The 21,161-nt window shown below is 42.9% G+C and overlaps 1 protein-coding gene across 3 annotated transcripts; it reads right to left on the bottom strand.

Annotated features, from left to right (window-relative positions):
* Positions 1-402: 402 nt before the first annotated feature.
* LOC139381526 (hexokinase domain containing 1) lies at positions 403-20,784 on the bottom strand. 3 transcript variants are annotated; one of them, XM_071125143.1, is made up of 18 exons: positions 20,405-20,776; positions 17,973-18,135; positions 15,088-15,236; positions 9,913-10,032; positions 9,035-9,130; positions 8,806-8,905; positions 8,519-8,702; positions 8,201-8,356; positions 7,849-8,082; positions 7,424-7,728; positions 7,053-7,201; positions 6,839-6,958; positions 6,599-6,694; positions 3,452-3,551; positions 3,178-3,361; positions 2,386-2,541; positions 1,472-1,705; positions 403-1,210 (listed from the first exon to the last, which is right to left on the bottom strand). In XM_071125143.1, the coding sequence occupies exons 1-18, from the start codon at positions 20,465-20,467 to the stop codon at positions 1,081-1,083; spliced, it is 2,739 nt and encodes a 912-aa protein (XP_070981244.1). In that variant the 5' UTR covers positions 20,468-20,776; the 3' UTR covers positions 403-1,080. The 3 variants fall into 3 exon arrangements, 2 of the variants coding, with proteins under 2 accessions (XP_070981244.1, XP_070981245.1); XR_011628560.1 differs by lacking the exons at positions 403-1,210; positions 1,472-1,705 and adding an exon at positions 2,867-3,043 and having other exon boundaries at positions 2,418-2,541; positions 20,405-20,784; XM_071125144.1 differs by lacking the exons at positions 403-1,210; positions 1,472-1,705; positions 2,386-2,541 and adding an exon at positions 2,543-3,043 and having other exon boundaries at positions 20,405-20,784.
* Positions 20,785-21,161: the final 377 nt, after the last annotated feature.

The raw sequence follows: 21,161 nt of genomic DNA, 5'->3' as shown, positions 1-21,161 counted from the left end.
CAAGGTGCCCCCTACAGCATGCAGCAGCCCCTCTACCTAAGTGAGCTGAATAATTGGCCCAGGAGGCTAGATCACTGCTAGGACAGAGAGGGATTAGTGTGCGTGAGGTTCCCTCTACTACTGCGCATGGTCTGTTGATGAAGCATGCAGCTGCCCTGGTTTAACCCTTCCATTTAATCCCACTAGGGGCTTAATTTAGCCAATATAAGAGGGGGCATTCCAATGTTGTAACCCAGGATATGACTCAAAATTATTAACGTGGTTGTGTAATTGAATTCTACACGATGTGACAATTGAATATAGATTTGGAAACAGCTATAAACCACTGATCATGTCAATATGTCTTACACATACACATGCTAGAATCTCTACAGAGAAGGGATACATTCCACAAACTTGGCATTTCAATTGTATTATTTGGAGTAGTTTATTGAATACACATACCTTTAATGGGTACATTCTGTACATGGAGATAGGGATTTCCTTCAGTACTAACATATTCATATAAGTGGAATTAGTCCTGTTGATATCTAAAATAAAAAAGCATCACACAAGTTGACACATACTCTGTTGCATATGGAGAGCTTGAACAAAGTTGCAAGTTTAACTTCCTCAGACTTCACCCACCAGATCATCACAATGCTGAATAGTGTTGTTATGACATTACAGTCTGATCCATTCCATTTTCCAACACCCTCTGCTCTGGCCCACTCCCATTGCTGTCCCTGTCTGCTGAGAGCACGAGGACCATTTCAAAACAAAGCAATAACACATCTAGATAGTAGCAGCGAGTCTCAATCTGCTCCCTACCTCTTCCCCTTCGTCCTAACCCATTCAATGTTTTGCAAGAGGGTCTGGATAGGTTTTAGCAGTGTAGAGGTGGAGAATCCCAATACAGACAGAATTTTAACAGCAGCTATTTGATTATATTGCAGTGGTACTATGGCCAGAGAATATTGCACAGCATCACACCTTCCATACATTACATTTACAAATGACAATGAGGAAGAACCACAAGGTTACCAATTCCTTTGTGTGTTTGGCACAAAATATTGTGCATAAACGAGGTCTAATTTTGTGTTAATTCTCTCCACGCGCCACAGCTGTGATGAGGGCGGCCCCTTTGCCACTGCCATCTTCTGATAGGACAAACTCCACGTCACACTGTGGCGCCAGAGCCTTGACCGTGTCCTTGAGGATTCTGGAAAAGCTGCACAGTTCAAGAGGTACTGTGTTAGATGTGTTGTGCTTTAAAACTCTTTAAAACTGTGCCAAAGTCTGAACTAGGGCTTAATTTGACTCCTGGCTACATGTTGCCCTTAGAGGCTTCCTTGCTGTGTTGCACTGTCATCTGACCGGAAATACTATCTCCCCTTCGACATAAACAACATAAACAAAACTCTGCCGTCTGTTCAAGAATAATTATAACCCTGTTAAATCTAAATATCCCTTGCCCCTGGTGGCTACTCACTGTGGGTGCAGCTTGTAGAGTGTTCCGTCCACCCCCACGGTGATGTTCATTTGGTTCAGCCCACGGTTCTCTCTGATTTTGTCGACAATGGCGGCCATTCCGGCTCCACAGAGCTGAGCCGCCCGGCGGGACACTGTACCACACACCTCCTTGACGATGATACTGTCATCACATGTGCTGTCCAGACCCAGCTGCTGCAGGATGGACCTCACCTGCAGTAGCGCCAACCGGTCACTGGGTGGAGATAGAGGAGTCACACACTTGATATTCTTGTACACCTGGGGTGTATTCACTACATTTTACATTTTAGTCCAGAGCGACTTACATTTAGTGCATTCATCTTAAGGTAGCTAGCTAGGAGAGACAACCACAAATCACAGTCATAGTAAGTCATTTTTTCCTCAAAGTAGCTATCAGCAAAGTCAGTGCTATTAAGAAAAGACAAGCACGAGAAACACAAGGGTAGGGGTGAGGGGTCCTGTGGGATTAATCAAGATACTTTGTGAATAGGTACGTTTTTTAAATGTTTTCGGAAGATGGGCAGGGACTCAGAACCGAAGGAACCAAACAGAGGCATTCATAAGCAAACAGAAGCGCAAACAGAAGCAAACAGTACAAAACAGGGAGGGACCCACCTGAATTTGCCCAATAGAAACTCTAGTTTTCGTTGCAAAATGTTTTCCGTTTGGAGTAAACGGTTCCCATTGCAAAACATTTTGTTACGTTTCGGGAAACCATAGTATAAAAGCCTATTCATGCAACTGTAAATACTTAAGTATTCCTAACCAGCTTTAAAAGCACATGTTCAAATATTCATATTAGTAATCCTATATCCCATGTAGATTTACATTCGATCTGTCTACTATTACAGGCCTGAGTTGCTGTACTACGTGATAATTTATACAACTCTGTACCTCTCTATTTGGGACAGGAACTTGGTCTCGAAGATGCCCCTGGTCTTCAGAGGCTCTGTGATGTGGCCTCGGAACAGAAGACCTCTTCTGGTTAGGTCGATGAGAATCTGCCTCACTATCTCCCCCAAGTACATACCACTTGTCATCTTCTCAAACCTGGGGCAACAGGATATGACAAATTATTCAATATTTCACTGTGCCAATAGTCTAGACCTCCTATTAACCAAAATATGGTCAAGCATAATTTTAATAAAGCCTTTTAAAAAGATGATGTGTTAGGGAAAATTAATGCATATCTCTCTGCACAGTTGCAGAACTAATATTTAGCATTTATCATGTAGAACCTTGACCAAACCTGATTATGGGACAGTGTCCACAAGCATTAATTAAGCATCTCCCTTTAGCATGCTTGAATAACTAATTCACATTAGATTAGACTGAGCTATGGAAAATAAAATAATTGAATGACAATCCCTGGCACCAGGGTGTCCTGCAGTGGTACAGGAAGTGGTCAGTCAGGTCTGGATGTGTCCTGTAGTGGTACAGAAAGTGGTCAGTCAGGTCTGGATGTGTCCTCTAGAGGTACAGGAAGTAGTCAGTCAGGTCTGGATGTGTCCTGTAGTGGTACAGGAAGTGGTCAGTCAGGTCTGGATGTGTCCTGTAGTGGTACAGGAAGTGGTAGGTCAGGTCTGGATGTGTCCTGTAGTGGTACAGGAAGTGGTAGGTCAGGTCTGGATGTGTCCTGTAGTGGTACAGGAAGTGGTCAGTCAGGTTTGGATGTTAACAACTTGCCTTTGTTTGCCGTTGTTCAATGACCCCTCATCTACTTCTCTGTCAAACCTGGTCCGGATGTCCTCTATGCAGTCATTCTCGCCAAAACCGCCCCACTCTGTGTTCACACACATCTGTCCCTCGTCCCCCTCCACCATCTCAATGTTCCTCATCTCCTCCATGTAGCACACATTACTCCCCGTTCCTAGGGGGCAGCATTTCACACTAAGATCATACATACGTCACTCTATAGTACAATGAAAAACCACCAGGGCTGAGAATAGGCCCTACATACCAGCAATGAGTCCTATCTCACACTTGGGGTCTTCATATGCACATGTCATCATTGTGCCCACTGTGTCATTCACCACGGCAACAATGTCAAGATCAAATTCCTACAGGAAACAAAATATTACTTTTGACCTATACTACCGTTCAAAAGTTTGGGGTCACTTAGAAATGTCCTTGTTTTTGAAAGAAAAGCACATTTTTTGTCCATTAAAATAACATCAAATTTGATCAGAAATACAGTGTAGACATTGTTCATGTTGTAAATGACTATGACTTATAGGCATAAAAAGGCCCATTATCAGCAACCATCACTCCTGAGTTCCAATGGCATGTTGTCTTAGCTAATCCTAGTCATTTTTAAAGGCTAATGGATCATTATAAAACCATTTTGCAATTATGTTAGCACAGCTGAAAACTGTTATGCTGATTAAGGAAGCAATAAATCTGGCCTTTAGACTTGTTGAGTATCTGGAGCATCAGCATTTGTTGGTTCGATTAAGGCTCAAAATGGCCAGAAACAAAGAACTTTCTTCTGAAACGTGTCAGTCTATTCTTGTTCTGAGAAATGATGGCTATTCCATGCAAGAAATTGCCAAGACACTGAAGATCTTGTACAACGCTGTGTACTACTCCCTTCACAGAACAGCGCAAACTGGCTCTAACCAGAATATAAAGAAGAGTGGGAGGCCCCGGTGCACTACTGAGCAAGAGGACAAGTACATTAGTGTCTAGTTTGAGAAACAGGCGCCTCACAAGTCCTCAGCTGGCAGCTTCATTAAATAGTACCCGCAAAACATCAGTCTCAACGTCAACAGTGAAGAGGCAAGTCTGGGATGCTGGCCTTGAGGTGTCTGTTTCTCAAACTAGACACTCTAATGTACTTGTCCTCTTGCTCAGTTGTCCCCCAGGGCCTCCCACTCCTCTTTCTATTCTGGTTAGAGCCAGTTTAGGCTGTCCTGTGAAGGGAGTAGTAAACTGAATTGGTCCACCCACACAGACAGCGGGGTGAAGAAGGCACAGCAGCGCTTCAAACTCTGGAGGCTGAATAAATTTGGCTTGTCACCAAAAACTTTTACAGATGCACAATCGAGAGCATCCTGTCGGGCTGTATCATCGCCTGGTACGGCAACTGCTCCGCCCACAACCGTAAGGCTCTCCAGAGGGTAGTTAGGTCTGCACAACGCATCACCGGGGGCAAACTACCTGCCCTCCAGGACACCTACACCACCCGATGTCAAAGGAAGGCCATAAAGATCATCAAGGAAAACAATCACCGAGCCACTGCCTGTTCACCCCGCTATCATCCAGAAGGTGAGGTCAGTACAGGTGCATCGAAGCAGGGACCGAGAGACTGTAAAACAGCTTCGATCTCAAGGCCATCAGACTGTTAAACAGCCACCACTAACATTGAGTGGCTGCTGCCAACATACTGACTCAACTTTAATAATAATGGAAAAATTGATATAGAAAATGTACAGTGGGGCAAAAAAGTATTTAGTCAGCCACCAATTGTGCAAGTTCTCCCACTTAAAAAGATGAGGCCTGTAATTTTCATCATAGGTACACTTCAACTATGACAGACAAAATTAGAAAAAAAATCCAGAAAATCACATTGTAGGATTTTTAATTAATTTATTTGCAAATTATGGTGGAAAATAAGTATTTGGTCACCTACAAACCAGCAAGATTTCTGGCTCTCATAGACCTGTAACTTCTTCTTTAAGAGGCTCCTCTGTCCTCCACTCGTTACCTGTATTAATGGCACCTGTTTGAACTTGTTATCAGCATAAAAGACACCTGTCCACAACTTCAAACAGTCACACTCCAAACTCCACTATGGCCAAGACCAAAGAGCTGTCAAAGGACACCAGAAAAAAAATTGTAGACCTGCACCAGGCTGGGAAGACTGAATCTGCAATAGGTAAGCAGCTTGGTTTGAAGAAATCAACTGTGGGAGCAATTATTAGGAAATGGAAGACATACAAGACCACTGATAATCTCCCTCGATCTGGGGCTCCACGCAAGATCTCACCCCGTGGGGTCAAAATGATCACAAGAACGGTGAGCAAAAATCCCAGAACCACACGGGAGGACCTAGTGAATGACCTGCAGAGAGCTGGGACCAAAGTAACAAAACCTACCATCAGTAACAAAGGAGTGGCTTCGTAAGAAGCATTTCAAGGTCCTGGACTGGCCAAGCCAGTCTCCAGATCTCAACCCCATAGAAAATATTTGGAGGGAGTTGAAAGTCTGTTGCCCAGCAACAGCCCCAAAACATCACTGCTCTAGAGGAGATCTGCATGGAGGAATGGGTCAAAATACCAGCAACAGTGTGTGAAAACCTTGTGAAGACTTACAGAAAACATTTTACCTCTGTCATTACCAACAAAGGGTATATAACAAAGTATTGAGATGAACTTTTGTTATTGACCAAATACTTATTTTCCACCATAATTTGCAAATAAATTCATAAAAAATGTGATTTTCTGGGATTTTTTTTCTTCATTTTGTCTGTCATAGTTGAAGTGTACCTATGATGAAAATTACAGGCCTCTCTCATCTTTATAAGTGGGAGAACTTGCACAATTGGTGGCTGACTAAATACTTTTTTGCCCCCCTGTATCACTAGCCACTTTAAACAATGCCACTTAATATAATGTTTACATACCCTACATTACTCATCTCATATGTACATATATACTGTACCCAATACCATCTACTGCATCTTGCCTATGCCGTTCTGTACCATCACTCATTCATATATTTTCATGTACATATTCTTCATCCCTTTACACTTGTGTGTATAAGGTAGTAGTTGTGAAATAGTTAGGTTAGATTACTTGTTGGTTATTACTGCATTGTCGGAACTAGAAGCACAAGCATTTCGCTACACTCGCATTAACATCTGATAACCATGTGTATGTGACAATTACAATTTGATTTAAAAGAAAATATGCCGTTTCCAGCTACAATAGTCATTTACAACATGAACAATGTCTACACTGTATTTCTGATCAATTTGATGTTATTTTAATGGACAAAAAAACTTGCTTTTCTTTCAAAAACATGGACATTTCTAAGTGACCACAAACTTTTGAACGGTAGTGTGTATATACACTTTCATAATGGGCAATTGTTCCATTTCACTCACATTCCGTCTTTTGATAGCCTCTCGGAGCATTTCCACAACATCATTTCCTTCACAGTCTGTGGCTTTGAACCCTTTGGTCCAGCTAACCAAACTTCCCTGAGGAAGGAAGTATTACAATGGAGAGTGGTAACATACTTAATCATGGAATGACTTACCCTGATTAAGCACACCAGGCATTGAAATAACTGCCATTCTTTGGCATTGAAGATGATTTCTTCATCATGACGATTGTACTTTTACCTTATCGATTCCTGTCTGTCTGCAGGGGAAAGAAAAGGTGAAACCAAGCGGGAGCCGAGTATTCTTCATCCCCATGTAGTCTAGGAAATCTGAGATGCACTGGACAATGTGGTCGAACAGCTAGAAACAAAGAGTTTGTCAGGCTAAGGGGTTAGGGACCTAGTTATCAGTCAGCGGGGGGGGGGGGGGGGGGGGGGGGGGGGGGGGAGCTCACCTCCTCTCCTGTGCCCTGCATGATCTCCAGAGGGATGGCGTAGATCTTGTTGTACATGCGGACAGACTTGCGTATTCCACTCCGGATTTTCACCACCAACACCCGGAAGTTAGTTCCTCCCAGGTCCAACGCCAAGTACTTTCCTCGCTCTGCAATAATAAACTTTGTAATCACTTGACTTTAAATGAAACAACTTGCACCTAATGATGTGATTTTAGACAGCAACATTTCATAAACTGTTTAGGTGAAAGTACAGAATAAAGTGTAATAATGGGTTATAGCATGGTAATAACATGATAAAGTTCCGCATTATGAACAACAAGGTAAACCTTTAGATCCACTGCATAGCAATCTGTAGCCAGTCCTCTCACCTGTCCCATCAGGTATCCTGTACACAAAGGAGGGCAGCATTTTAACAGAGGCAGTTCTGTGAGAATCCCTCCTAAGGCCTCTCTCTAGCTCCACTCTCATCTTGTCCCTGACCTGCTGGAGGTTCTCTGGACTCAGGCTGAGTAGAGCAAGAGTGTCGTTGATCTCCCTCCTCTGGGCCGCCAGCCTCTGAGCCACCGCTGTTACCATAGCAGCCCCCTTACTGCTACCACTCTCAGACAGCACAAAGCGCACATGGCACTCTGGCACCAACTGGCGCACCACCTTGTGGAGCCTCTTGGGGTACCTTGGAGGGAGAGAAAGAGAGAGCGAGACAGAGAGGGAGAGAGTTTATTGTCAGCGTTCACAGGCAAAGATGAAAACTGCCACTCTGAGCAGAAACCTTCCGTGACTTATGGCTACATACTGTGGATGTGTTCTGTAGACAGTTCCGTCAACCCCAACAGTGATCCGCAAGCTCTTCAGCTTCCTGTTCTCGCGGATGCGGGTGAGGATGGCAGCCAGCGCGGCGGCGCAGAGGTTAGCTGACCTGAAGGACACGATGGTGGAGACGTGTTGGACGGCAAGGCAATCATCTGCTGAGGGAGACAGGCCGAGCTCCGTAAGGATTTCCCTGGTGTTCTTCAGCCCGTCTTTGTACCTGGAAGTATAGTCCTGACATAGTTATCACAGTGTAACATACATTACCCTGAATAATGTCTGTGAAAATTAGTACAAATAATAGCGTGAGCATTAAGACTCATGGAAAATGCTCTTACTGTTCAATTAAAGTGATGTGTTTGGTCTGAAATTTCCCTTTGGTGCGTAGAGCATCGGAAACTCTGCCATCAAACAGTAGTCCCTTCTTGGCCATCTTTAACAGAATGAGTCTCACCAACTCCCCCATGTACATCCCACTCACCATCTTCTCAAACCTGCCAGAGCAACAAACTAGTGTTAACAGTCTTTATTTACATTCCTATTCCGTCAATTGTAAATAAAGGGAAACCATATCGTTGGTTTACTCAGAATGTTTACAATGATATCTAATATTTAATGTATTTCCAATATGGTTGGTTATGGATTTTGGTGCTTACAGTTGCTTCCCTGGGTTGGTGGAGGCAGCATCAATCTCTCGGTCAAAGTGTGTAATGAAGTCATCGAGTGTCCCATCGTCCCCGAAGGCTCCCCACTCTGTGTTGATGCACATCCTGCCCTCGTCTCCCTCCACCAAGTCAATGTGTCTCAGCTCCTCCATGTAGCAAGCATTAGTACCTGTGCCTGAGATTACATGGTGATGGTGAGAAAGACTATTTGTAGGCTAATAATACTGACAATGAAATGACCATTCTGAATGAAGGGTACAAATTAATATCAGGCTGACCTATGATGACCCCCACTTCACAACGCTGGTCGTCATAGCCACAGGTCATCATGGTTCCCACTGTGTCATTAACAAGGGCCAGGACATCCACATTGATTCCCTATAAACAGTGTTGGCTGGTGTTTTAATTGACAAATTCCTTTTTTTATATATACTGTAGTATATACAGAAATGCAAGAAAAAAATGAACTGAGTGATAATAAGTAGTGAATAAGATCTCTCTTAATACCCCGACTCTATCAATGGCCTGTCTCAAGGATTGCACCACATTGGTCCCCAGGACTCCTCTGGCCTTGTAGTTCTTTGACCATGACAACAGCACTCCCTGAAACAGGTTTTGATTGTTGAAAGAAAGCAAGGATTACACTCTGAATAGATAGTCACACAATTAACAAGTTTGTCACACCTACTGTTACATCATATGAAAGTGGCTTGCAGGTAGCTGGTTTTTACTGATAATCAATTGGAGCCCATCTGATATTTTTGGAGTGATAATACAATGGGAATCATATCTTAATGTGAGTATCTAGAGTAAAGAGACATCTAATCAATAACCTAGGCTGTAGTGTTAATTATAAATTGGGTGGTTCGAGGCCTGAATGCTGATTGGCTGACAGCCGTGGTATTACAGACCATATACCACGGGTATGACAAAATGTTTATTTTTACTGCTCTAATTACCTTGGTAAACAGTTTCTAGCCTAGTGGTTAGAGTGTTGGGCCAGTAACTGAAAGGTTGCTAGATCAAATCCCCGAGCTGACAAGGTAAAAATCTGTCATTCTGCCCCTGAACAAGGTAGTTAACCCACTGTCCCTAAGCCGTCATTGTAAATAAGAATTTGTTCTTAACTGACTTGCCTAGTTAAATAAAAGTTAATATATATATATCATTTTTTAAAATTAAAAATCAAATTAAAAGAATGTATATAAAAAAAAAATATATGTATAATAGCAATATGGCACCTCTGGGGTTTGTGGTATATGGCCAATATACCAGGGCTAAGCGCTGTATCCAGGCACTCCCCGTTGCGTCGTGCTTAAGAACAGCCCTTAGCCGTGGTATATTGATCATATACCACAACCTCTCGTGGTATATTGCATAAATACCTCATCTATTTTGGACTGTCCACAAGGGAAAGAGAAGGTGAAGCCCAAAGCTTTCCTCTTCTGGTTGATGTGCTTCTTTTGCAGGAAGTCTTTCAGAGACTCTGCAACATGATCAAACATCTGTAAAAGAGACAGGGTTGGACAGATTACTTACAACATGTAATCTGTGACTAATTACAGTAATGTAATCTGATTACTCTAAATGAGTAAAGTACTCTGATTCCTTCTGAATTACTTCCTAGATTTGCCATGCAGTATTGGCCTCCTTTATGTTGTAGACCTATTAGTTCTCTCGAACTCTGCCCACATAACTGCCCAGCACCATTGGGAAAATGCTAGCTCAGATGCCTGCTGCATCTTCTTGATGAAATGGCATCCCTGCTGAAAGATCAGCTTCCCTGTCAAGCTCCATATTCATTATTTGATTGTATATTTATAGGCGTAGATCTGTGTGCAAAGAGAGACAGGTAGATTTTAGTGTACTTGTTTCCACTGAAACCATCTAAGAAAACAGCTGATTTGTCATGTGCGTCATCACAGTGCTTGGGAAATGAACAGAATGGAGCTGTGTTGACTAACCAAAAATGTCCTGACACAAAGATCCTGATGAAATGTGTGATGATTCAGTTCTCAGAAAGTGGGGGTCTGACTTTTCTGGTTAAAAAAGTATCCGTGGGAAGCCAACCAATGACAGAAAATTTGGCAATTTGGAAATTTCAAATAGATTAGAACAGAAGGGAAAAGCTTCCATTCTCAGTGAAAGGTGACTTCCGAGCTGTATGGCTCAGACTTCACGAGTCTTATAGCTTGGGGGTAGAAGCTGTTAAGAAGCATTTTGGACCTAGATTTGGCGCTCCGGTACCGTTTGCCATGCGGTAGCACAGAGAGAACAGTCTATGACTAGGATGGCTGGAGTCTTTGACAATTTTTAGGGCCTTCCTCTGACACTGCCTGGTATAGAGGTCCTGGATGGCAGGAAGCTTGGCCCAAGTAATGTACTGGGCCGTACGCACTACCCTCTGTAGTGCCTTGCTGTTGGAGACCGAGCAGTTGCCATACCAGGCGGTGACACAACCAGTCAGGATGCTCTCGATGGTGCGGCTGTAGAACTTTTTGAGGACCTGAGGACCCATGCCAAACCTTTTCAGTCTCCTGAGGGGGGAATAGGCTTTGTCGTGCCCCTCTTCACAACTGCCTTGGTCCATGATAGTTTGTTGGTGATGTGGACACCAAAGAACTCGAAGCTCTCAACCTGCTCCACTACAGCCCCATCGATGAGAATAGGGGTGTGCTCTGTCCTCATTTTCCCGTAGCCCACAATCATCTCCTTTGTTTGATCATGTTGAGGGTGAGGTTGTTAACCTGGCACCACACGGCCAGGTCTCTGACCTCCTCCCTATATACTGTCTCATCGTTGATCAGGCCTACCACTGTTGTGTCATCAGCAAACTTGATGGTGGTGTTGGAGTCATGCCTGGCCATGCAGTCATGAGTGAACAGGGAGTACAGGAGGGGACTGAGGACGCACCCCGAGGGGCCCCTGTGTTGAGGAGCAGCATGGCGAATGTGTTGTTACCTACCCTTACCACCTGGGGGCGGCCCGTCGGAAAGTCCAGGATCCAGTTGTAGAGGGAGGTGTTTAGTTCCAGGGCCCTTAGCTTATTGATGAGCTTTAGAGGGCACTATGGTGTTGAACGTTGAGCTGTAGTCAATGAATAGCATTCTCACATAGGTGTTCCTTTTGTCCAGGTGGGAAAGAGCAGTGTTGAGTGCAATAGAGATTGCATCATCTGTGGATCTGTTGGGGTGGTATGCAAATTGGAGTGGGTCTAGGGTTTTTGGGATAATGGTGTTGATGTGAGCCATGACCAGCCTTTCAAAGCACTTCATGGCTACAGATGTGAGTGCTACGGGTCGGTAGTCATTTAGGCAGGTTACCTTAGTGTTCTTGGGCACAAGAAAAATGGTGAAGCATGTTGATATTACAGTCTCAGTCAGGAACGGGTTGAAAATGTCAGTGAAGATACTTGCCAGTTGGTCAGTGCATGTCCTGGTACATGCGCTGGACATACCAGTACATGTCCTGGTAATCCGTCTGGCCCTGCGGACTTATGAATGTTGATCTGTTCACATCGGCTACGAAGAGTGTTAACACACAGTCGTCCGGAACAGCTGATGCTCTCATGCATGTTTCAGTGTTACTTGCCTCGAAGCAAGCATAGAAGTAATTTAACTTGTCTGGTAGGCTTGTGTCAATGGGCAGCTCGCAGCTGTGCTTCCCTTTTCTAGTCCGTAATAGTTTGCAAGCCCTGCCACATTCGACGAGCATCGGAGCCGGTGTAGTACGATTCAATCTCAGTCCTGTATTGACGCTTTGCCTGTTTGATGGTTCGTTGGAGGGCATAGCGGGATTTCTTATAAGCTTCCCGCTCCTTGAAAGCGGCAGCTCTACCCATTAGCTCAGTGCGGATGTTGCTTTTTTTGCCTTTACCTCCCTTATCTCACCTCATTTGCTCACATCGTATATAGACTTGTTTATACTGTATTATTGACTGTATGTTTGTTTTACTCCATATGTAACTCTGTGTCGTTGTATGTGTCGAACTGCTTTGCTTTATATTGGACAGGTCACAATTGTAAATGAGAACTTGTTCTCAACTTGCCTACCTGGTTAAATAAAGGTGAAATAAATAAAAAATATATAGTGTCAAAGGACACACACAGGTGTCTGTAATCATGGCTTGATGGTTCATTTTTAGATATAAAAATAATATACAAAAAAACATGAATGATAGCATACGATCATAGATAAAATTTTGCTACATAGGCCTACAAAGCTGCTATATCTTGCCAATGGACCAAAAACCCAGCTAGCTGTATGTTATCCATGTCGTCTTTCAGCCACGACTCAGTGACACATAAGATATTACAGTTTTTAATGTCCCGTTGGTAGGATAGTCTTGATCGTAGCTCATCCATTTTGTTATCCAATGATTGCATGTTGGTAAATAGGACTGATGGTAAAGGTGTATTATTCACTCGCCGTTGGATCCTTACAAGGCACCCTGACCTACGTTCCGATATCTCCGTCTCTTCTTCATGCGAATGGCGGGGATTTGGGCCTTGTCAGGTGTCTGAAGTACATCCTTAGCGTCCGACTTGTTTGTGCAGTACGAGGTGAGTAATCGCTGTCCTGATATCCAGAAGCTATTTTCGGTCATAAGAGACGGTGGCAGAAACATTATGTACAAAATAAGTTTAAAAAAAACAACAAAAAAAAAGTAAAATACACATAATAGCACAATTGGTTAGGCGCCATCAAATGTAATCATATTGATTAAAGAGGTTTACGCTATTTTAGCTGAACAGTGTACCACTTACCTTTAAAAAAGTAACAGTATATTGTCAGTACATTACTGTAAATATGTGCTTTACTGTAAAGAAGTGCTTTCTTTACAGTAATGCATTGTTAAACTAACGTTTATTTGAAATGTAAGGTAACATACTGTACCTTTTTTTTTTTTACAGTAACTTACAGGTAACTGGCTGCCAGTAAATTACCATAATTTATTATATATTTTTTACTTTTTTGCAGGTTTCAACGATTCCCATTTTTAAACAGTTTATGTCTGTCTGTATAACAACATCTCCTGTCATTCTACCAGGGTTGGGTAGGTTATTTTCTAAATGTAATCCATTACATTTACCTGTTTAAATCAGTAACGTAACTTTTGGATTACCCAAACTCTGATTATGACCCAAAATCTGATTATATTCAGTTACTTTTAGATTACTTTCCCTATAAAAAAAGGCATTAGAAGAAGACAAAAATGTACATTCCCAATTGAACGACATCTATTGCAGGAAAAATCCATGTTAACGGTTACATAGCTGGCCAAATATGGATGTTACATTTTACTTTATGGTTTGGTTATGTAGGCTTCTTCTTTTTTTTTTTACCCCTTTTTCTCCCCAATTTCATGGTATCCAATTGTTGTAGTCTCATTGCTACAACTCCCGTACGGGCTCGGGAGAGACGAAGGCTGAATGTCATGCGTCCTCCCAACCAGCCGTACTGCTTCTTAACACAGCGCGCATCCAACCCGGAAGCCAATGTGTCGGAGGCTACACCGTGCACCTGGCAACCTTGGCTAGTGCGCACTGCGCCCGGCCCGCCACAGGAGTCGCTGGTGCGCGATGAGACAAGGAGATCCCTACCGACCAATCCCTCCCTAACCCGGACGACGCTAGGCCAATTGTGCGTCGCCCCACGGACCTCCCGGTCGCGGCCGGTTACGACAGAGCCTGGGTGCGAACCCAGGGACTCTGATGGCACAGCTGGCGCTGCAGTACAGCGCCCTTAACCACTGCGCCACCCGGGAGGCCTATGTAGGCTTCTTCTAACCCATCGCTTTCTACTACATATAATAATACAATTAAATTATATCTTTACATTAAAAACCAAAGACTATCAGATTTCCAGTCATTCTAATAAATGTCATACCCCTTGATCTTCAAGAATAGGACTTGGAAATATGGAAGTATAGATTAGCCAAATTGTTTTACCTGAGCATAACTCCAAAATGAAGGACTCAGTCCTACTAAAATAAAAAATAAATGCTGTGCTCATGGAATGGCATGACTACTGAAAAGTGCTATTTACATGTGAAAAATGAATGTCATATGCTGTTTTGCTATAGGCCTATTGTTTACCTTTTTGTGACACTTTGATATCTTGATAATATGCAGCTGTTTCAAGGGCAAATCCACAGATGAAACAATAACAAAACGGTCGCCCCACCTCTGTTTTGGTAAAAAGCTGAGGGATAGGTAAGGAGAAATGTAACCACTCTCAGATTAATAGACAGAGCTATGGATTCAAGGACTGACCATCCATGATAAACATTATTGTTTTAACCATGTTTATGAGGCTGTACAGTGTTTGTTTACATTTACAATGTTTACAAACATTGGAGAAAAACAAGCTTATATTTTGGGTTCTCATGGAGTGTGACAGTTGAACTAAGCTCATGAGGCATTTATAAGTTATATTCTTCAAGAATCAATGGAGATATACATTTTATATATAAAATAAACCTTTCTGAAATTCTGTAATCCATTACATCTAACGGATTAAATGTAATCCGTTACTCCCCAACCCTGCATTCTACTCACCTCAGTCCCTCTACCGTTCAGGAGTTCCTCTGGGATAGGGTATGTCTCACTCTCCATCTCCACCCTTCTTTTCCCATGCTCTGACACCTTCACCTGGAGCACTTTAAACTTGGAGCCGCCCAGATCTAAAGCCAGGAACTCTCCCTTCTCTGTGGAGACAACACAATTTTAACTTTGACTGACCACCTGTTCATAAAACAGCACTACACCTCCTGTCACATAAAACTGAATGTATTAAGATGAAAATATCAAATAAAAAGACATGATTAACATGTTGTTACATACACCACATGACCAAAAAGTATGTGGACACCGCATCTCATTCCAAAAAATCATGGGCTTGGAGTAGGTCCCCCTTTGCTGCTATAACAGTCTCCACTCTTCTGGAAAGGCTTTCTACTAGATGTTGGAACATTTCTGAAGGGACTTGCTTCCATTCAGCCACAAGAGTATTAGTGAGGTCGCACACTAATGTTGGCCGATTAGATCTGGCTTGCTGTCAGCGTTCCAATTCATCCCAAATGTGTTTGATGGGGTTCAGGTCAGTGCTCTGTGCAGGCCAATCAAGTTCATCCACACCGATCCCGACAAACCATTTCTTTAATTTGTGCACGGGGAATTGTCATGCTGAAACAGGAAAGGGCCTTCCCCAAACTGTTTCCACAAAGTTGGAAGCAGAGAACCATCTAGAATGTCATTGTATGCTGTAGCGTTAAAAATGTCCCTTCACTGGAACGAAGGGGCCTAGCCCGAACCATGAAATACAATACCCAGACCATTATTCGTCCTCCAAAAGGCTTTACAGTTGGCACTATGCATCCGTGGAGGTAGCATTCTCCGGGCATCCGCCAAACCCAGATTCATCTGTCGGACTGCCAGATGGTGAAGTGTCATTCATCACTCCAGAGAACGCGTTTCCACTGCACCAGATTCCAATGGCGGCGAGCTTTACACCACTCCAGTCGACGCTTGTCATTGCGCATGGTGAACTTAGGCTTGTGTGCAGCTGCTCAGCCATGGAAACCCATTTCATGAAGCTCCCGACAAACAGTTATTGTGCTGACGTTGTTTCCAGAGGCAGTTTGGAACATGGTAGTGAATAGGTTTTGAAACACAGGACAGATTATTTTTACACGTTACGTGCTTCAGCACTTGGCGGTCCCGTTCTGTGAGCTTGTGTGGCCTACCACATCGTGGCTGAGCCGTTGTTGCTCCTAGACTTTTCCACTTCACAATAACACTTACAGTTGACCGTGGCAGCTTTAGCAGGATAGAAATTTGGCAAACCGAGTTGGAGGTGGCATCCTATAACGGTGCCACATTGAAAGTCAATGAGCTCTTCAGTAACGCCATTCTACTGCAAATGTTTGTCTATGGAGATTGCATGGCTGTGTGCTTGATTTGTTATACCTGTCAACAACGGGTGTGGCTGAAATAGCCAAATCTACTCATTTGAAGGGGTGTCTAGAGTACATACTTTTGTATACAGTGCATTTGGAAAGTATTCAGGCCCCTAGACCTTTTCCACATTTTGTTACGTTACAGTCTTAATGGGTTGAATCAAAATAAAGAATCCTCATCAATGTACACAAAATACCATGCTGACATTTTTTTTGTGCAAATTAATTAAACATAAAAAACTGAAATACCTTATTTATATGTATACAGACTCTGCTATGAGACTCAAAATAGTGCTCGGGTGCATCCTGTTTCCATTGATCATCCTTGAGATGTTTCTACAACTTGATTGGAGTCCCCCTGTGGTAAATTCAATTGATTGGACATGATTTGGAAGGGCACACGAGACAGGATTGTGTTGAGGCTAAACTGAGCAATCGATGGAGAAGGGCCTTGGTCAGGGAGGTGACCAAGAACCCGATGGTCACTCTGACAGAGTTCAAGAGTTCCTCTGTGGAAATCTGTGAATCTTCCAGAAGGACAACCATCTCTGCAGCATTCCACCGAATCAGGCCTTTATGGTAGAGTGGACAGACGGAAGCTAGTCCTGAGTAAAAGGCACATGGCATGAGTTTACCAACAGGCATCTAGGGGACTCTCAGACCATGAGCAACAAGATTCTCTGGTCTGATGAAACCAAGATTGAACTCTTTGGCCTGAATGCCAAGCGTCACGTCTGGAGGAAATCTGGCACCATCCCTACGGTGAAGCATGGTGGTGGCAGCGTCATGCTGTGGGGATGTTTGTCAGAGGCAGTAACTGGGAGACTAGTCAGGATCGAGGGAAAGATGAACGGAGCAGTACAGCAAGAGTACAGCGAGATCCTTGATGAAAATCTTGTCCAGAGTGCTCAGGACCTCAAACTGGGACAAAGGTTCACCTTCCAACAGGACAACAACCCTCAGCACACAGGCAAGACAACGCAGGAGTGGCTTCGGGACAAGTCTCTGAATGTCCTTGAGTGGCCCAGCCAGAGCGCAGACTTGAACACGATCAAACATCTCTGGAGAGACCTGAAAATAGCTGTTCAGACACGCTCCACCATCCAACCTGACAGAGCTTGAGAGGATCTGCAGAGAAGATTGGGAGAAACTCCCCAAATACAGGTGTGCCAAGCTTGTAGCATCCTACCCAAGAAAGCTTGAGGCTGTAATCTCTGTCAAAGGTGATTCAAAAAAGTACTGAGTAAAGGGTGTGAATACTTGTGCAAATGTGACATTTTCGTATTTGTAAAAATGTCTAAAAACCTGTTTTGCCTTGTCATTATGGGGTATTGTGGGTAGATTGAGGAGGGGGAAAAAATGTATTCCATTTTTGAATAAGGCTGTAAATGTGGAAAAGGCAAAGGGGTCTGAATACTTTCCGAATGCACTGTATGTGGTGTCAGACAGACAAAAGCAGTAGTTTCACTAATTACATGTCAGCACCTGATCCATCGGGGGTTGAGAGGACATGTGTGGGCAGCATCTTGACCGCGGCTGTAGCGTTGCTTTCACTGGACAGTCCTTTTTCCATCCCTGCACGAAAGCGAGCTGAAATGTCCACTAACTGGTCATCGGAGAGACGCATGGCATACAGGAACCTGTCCACCTGGTGGGGGGGGGGGCAAAGAGTAGGAGAGTCACTGTGCAACTGATCTTTAGCCAACTAACTGACAAAGAACCTACCTATAGAATGACTTGACTACATCCAAGGCCAAACATAAATATTGTAAAGTTAGCCTTGCACGTGTGAATGATTCAGAATAATGCCTGAAACAACTCCTATAATCCAAAATCAAATCTGTTCCATGCTTTCTCAGAGGCCCATCTGTGTAAAAAAAATAAAAAGTTGTCTTCTAGTTTCCTGTATCCACACTTCAAACAAAACCAAACAAACAGTTTAATACAGAGCATGAGAAGAAAGAGTTTAAAAAAAGAGGCTAAGACACATGGGATTTAACTGTTACTAATGCGGTGGGAAAGGAATTGAATGCAATATTTTGGTTTTAAATGATCATGCCAAAGTCATTAATTATGGGGATAGTTTTCATCCCGAATACGGATTCAGCCCCTGATGACAACCACACAGCTGACTACTTGAAAGTAAAACATGGAATATAATACATTAAACTCTTTACATACAGTGCATTCGGAAAGTATTCAGACCCCTTCATTTTTAACACATTGTTACATTACAGCCTTATTCTAAAATGGATTAAATCGTTTTTCCCAAATCTACCCACAATACCCCATAATGACAAAGCAAAAACAGGTTTAGACATTTTTGCAAATGTATAAAATATGACATTTACATAAGTATTCAGACCCTTTACTCTGTACTTTCTTGAAGCATCGTGGGCAGCGATTACTACCTCGAGTCTTCTTGGGTATGACGCTACAAGCTTGGCACACTTGTTTTTGTGGAGTTTCTCCCATTATTTTCTGCAGATCGTCTCAAGCTGTCAGGTTGGATGGGAAATATCGCTGCACAGATATTTTAAGGTCTCTCCAGAGACGTTTGATCAGGTTCAAGTCCGGGCCACTCAAGGACACACTCGTGAGTTGTCTGGGCTGTGTGCTTAGGGTCGTTGTCCTGTTGGAAGGTGAACCGTCACCCCAGTCTGAGGTCCTAAGTACTTTGGAGCAGGTTTTCATCAAGGATCTCTCCATACTTTGCTCCGTTCATCTTTCCCTCAATCCTGACTAGTCTCCCAGTCCCTGCTGCTGAAAAACATCCCCACAGCATGATGCTGCCACCACCATGGTTTACCGTAGGGATGGTATTGGCCAGGTGATGAGCGGTGCTTGATTTCCTCCAGATCTGCGCCTTGACACAATCCTGTCTCAGAGTTCTATGGACAATTCCTTTGACCTCGTGGCTTGGTTTTTGCTCTGACATGCACTGTCAACTGTGGAACCTTATATAGACAAGTGTGCGCCTTTCCAAATCATGTTCAATCAATTGAACTTTCCACAGGTGTACTCCAATCAAGTTGTAAAAACCTCTCAAGGATGATCAATGTAAACAGGATGCACCTGAGCTCAATTTCAAGTCTCATAGCAAAGGGTCTGAATACTTGTGTAAATAAGGTATTTACATATTTTATACATTTGCAAACATTTCTAAAAACCTGTTTTCGCTTTGTCATTATGGGGTATTGTGTGTGGATTTATGATGAAAAAAATGCATTTAATCAATTTTAGAATAAGGCTGTAACGTAACAAAATGTGGAAAAAGTGAAGGGGTCTGAATACTCTACGAATGCACTGCATATCTAAAGCTGTCAAACTGTGATGACAAATCCCTTTCCAATGAACATGGTTTCAGAGGACAAGGTCCCCTTTTGTCTTGCAATCCCTACTATCTATCCATGGAAATGAGTAATGCAACAAGAAGGTTAATCATTCCTTAGGCAACATTGTGAAATAAATGTAGCCCCATTAAGCCACCACACCAGTCAGGATTTCATACCTGAATGAAGGGCCACCTCATCAAAAGGCTTCAACTGACTCAAACAGACATTTCACATGCAGGCATAAATTAAATACATTTACAGTAATCCTGTAGACTGCAGTAAATGCTGCTATGAACTATTTGGAAACTCCAGCAAATATTATTTAATTCCTACAAACTAACATTTTAGCCAAATTTTTCTCTCTAGAAACTGTAAACCATCCTTTGCTCTGTAATTCACAAACAAGTTGGAGAAAATACAAAAAAAGTAATCCTGCCCATGCATTACACACAACTGACATGATTACAGTATCACCAAATTCTGTATTTCTATAGTAACTAGGCTACTTACAGTATGTATACATAACCATAACAAACAAGCTTCTGATCAAATACAACACTTGACATCTCAGAAATGTCTCACCTTCTTGATTTGGTCCTCCTGCAGCTTGGAGAAATAGAAAGAGAGCAAGTGCACCGCAAACATCTTCACTTCTGTTACCTGTAAGTTATATTCTGCAACTAATGTCTCTGCTCAAAGCAATACAAGCTGAATCAGAACAATCTCATAGATATTATCAGTTTTCCTCTCTTGAAGCTGTCCAGTTTCAATCCCTGAGCTTGTTGCTCTCTGTCCCCTCAGCTCCAATATGAGTGCGGTATGAGTGTTTTTTTTTCTCCCTCAGTGATTGTTTTCCACCTCTCCCTGACTTTGCGAGTTAAGCCATAACCAGCCCTTCCATTGGCTCAATACTTCATAGCCTAGCCCTAGCTCTCTCTCTTACTGGTCTACTTCTTGGATCTCTCCTAGCAATGCCTTGGCTCAGTTCCAAAGATCACTTTCCTTTGGAACCATGAGGTCTTTTACCATTTCTAATTCAAAAGACAACAATAGAAATGGAAACCTAGATCAATAAATCAAGGCCATGTTTTTCTAATGGGTACCTTGGTTGGAAGATCCAGGGTTATATTAGGCCCAGTATAAGGGTGCTCACTGGTTCCATTAATAACTATTCAGGAGGTTGAAACGTCATCATCATATCCAAACTTCTAAACAACAGCTTCAATCAGTTCACAAATATTGAGATTCTTTTGTAACACATTAGTAAATAATGAAATTCTGGCCCCATTCCCACCCCCAGTTAGTCTGGCAAACACCTAACTCTCAAAGTCCTCAAAGT

This window comes from Oncorhynchus clarkii, chromosome 23, assembly GCF_045791955.1.
Source record: "Oncorhynchus clarkii lewisi isolate Uvic-CL-2024 chromosome 23, UVic_Ocla_1.0, whole genome shotgun sequence".
NCBI lineage: Eukaryota > Metazoa > Chordata > Actinopteri > Salmoniformes > Salmonidae > Oncorhynchus > Oncorhynchus clarkii.
Note: the sequence above shows the minus strand (reverse complement) of the source record. Positions and strands in the feature narration are given on the sequence as shown.

Excerpts from the sequence above, each read along its gene's own strand:
- LOC139381526 (XM_071125143.1), bottom strand. The coding sequence starts at position 20,467 with ATGTTTGCGGTGCACTTGCTCTCTTTCTATTTCTCCAAGCTGCAGGAG. Across the intron at positions 15,237-17,972 it reads CTCAACCCCCGATGGATCAG|AGAAGGGAGAGTTCCTGGCT; the intron begins GTGCTGACATGT and ends TTGTCTCCACAG. Across the intron at positions 9,131-9,912 it reads GACAGTCCAAAATAGATGAG|GGAGTGCTGTTGTCATGGTC; the intron begins GTATTTATGCAA and ends AACCTGTTTCAG.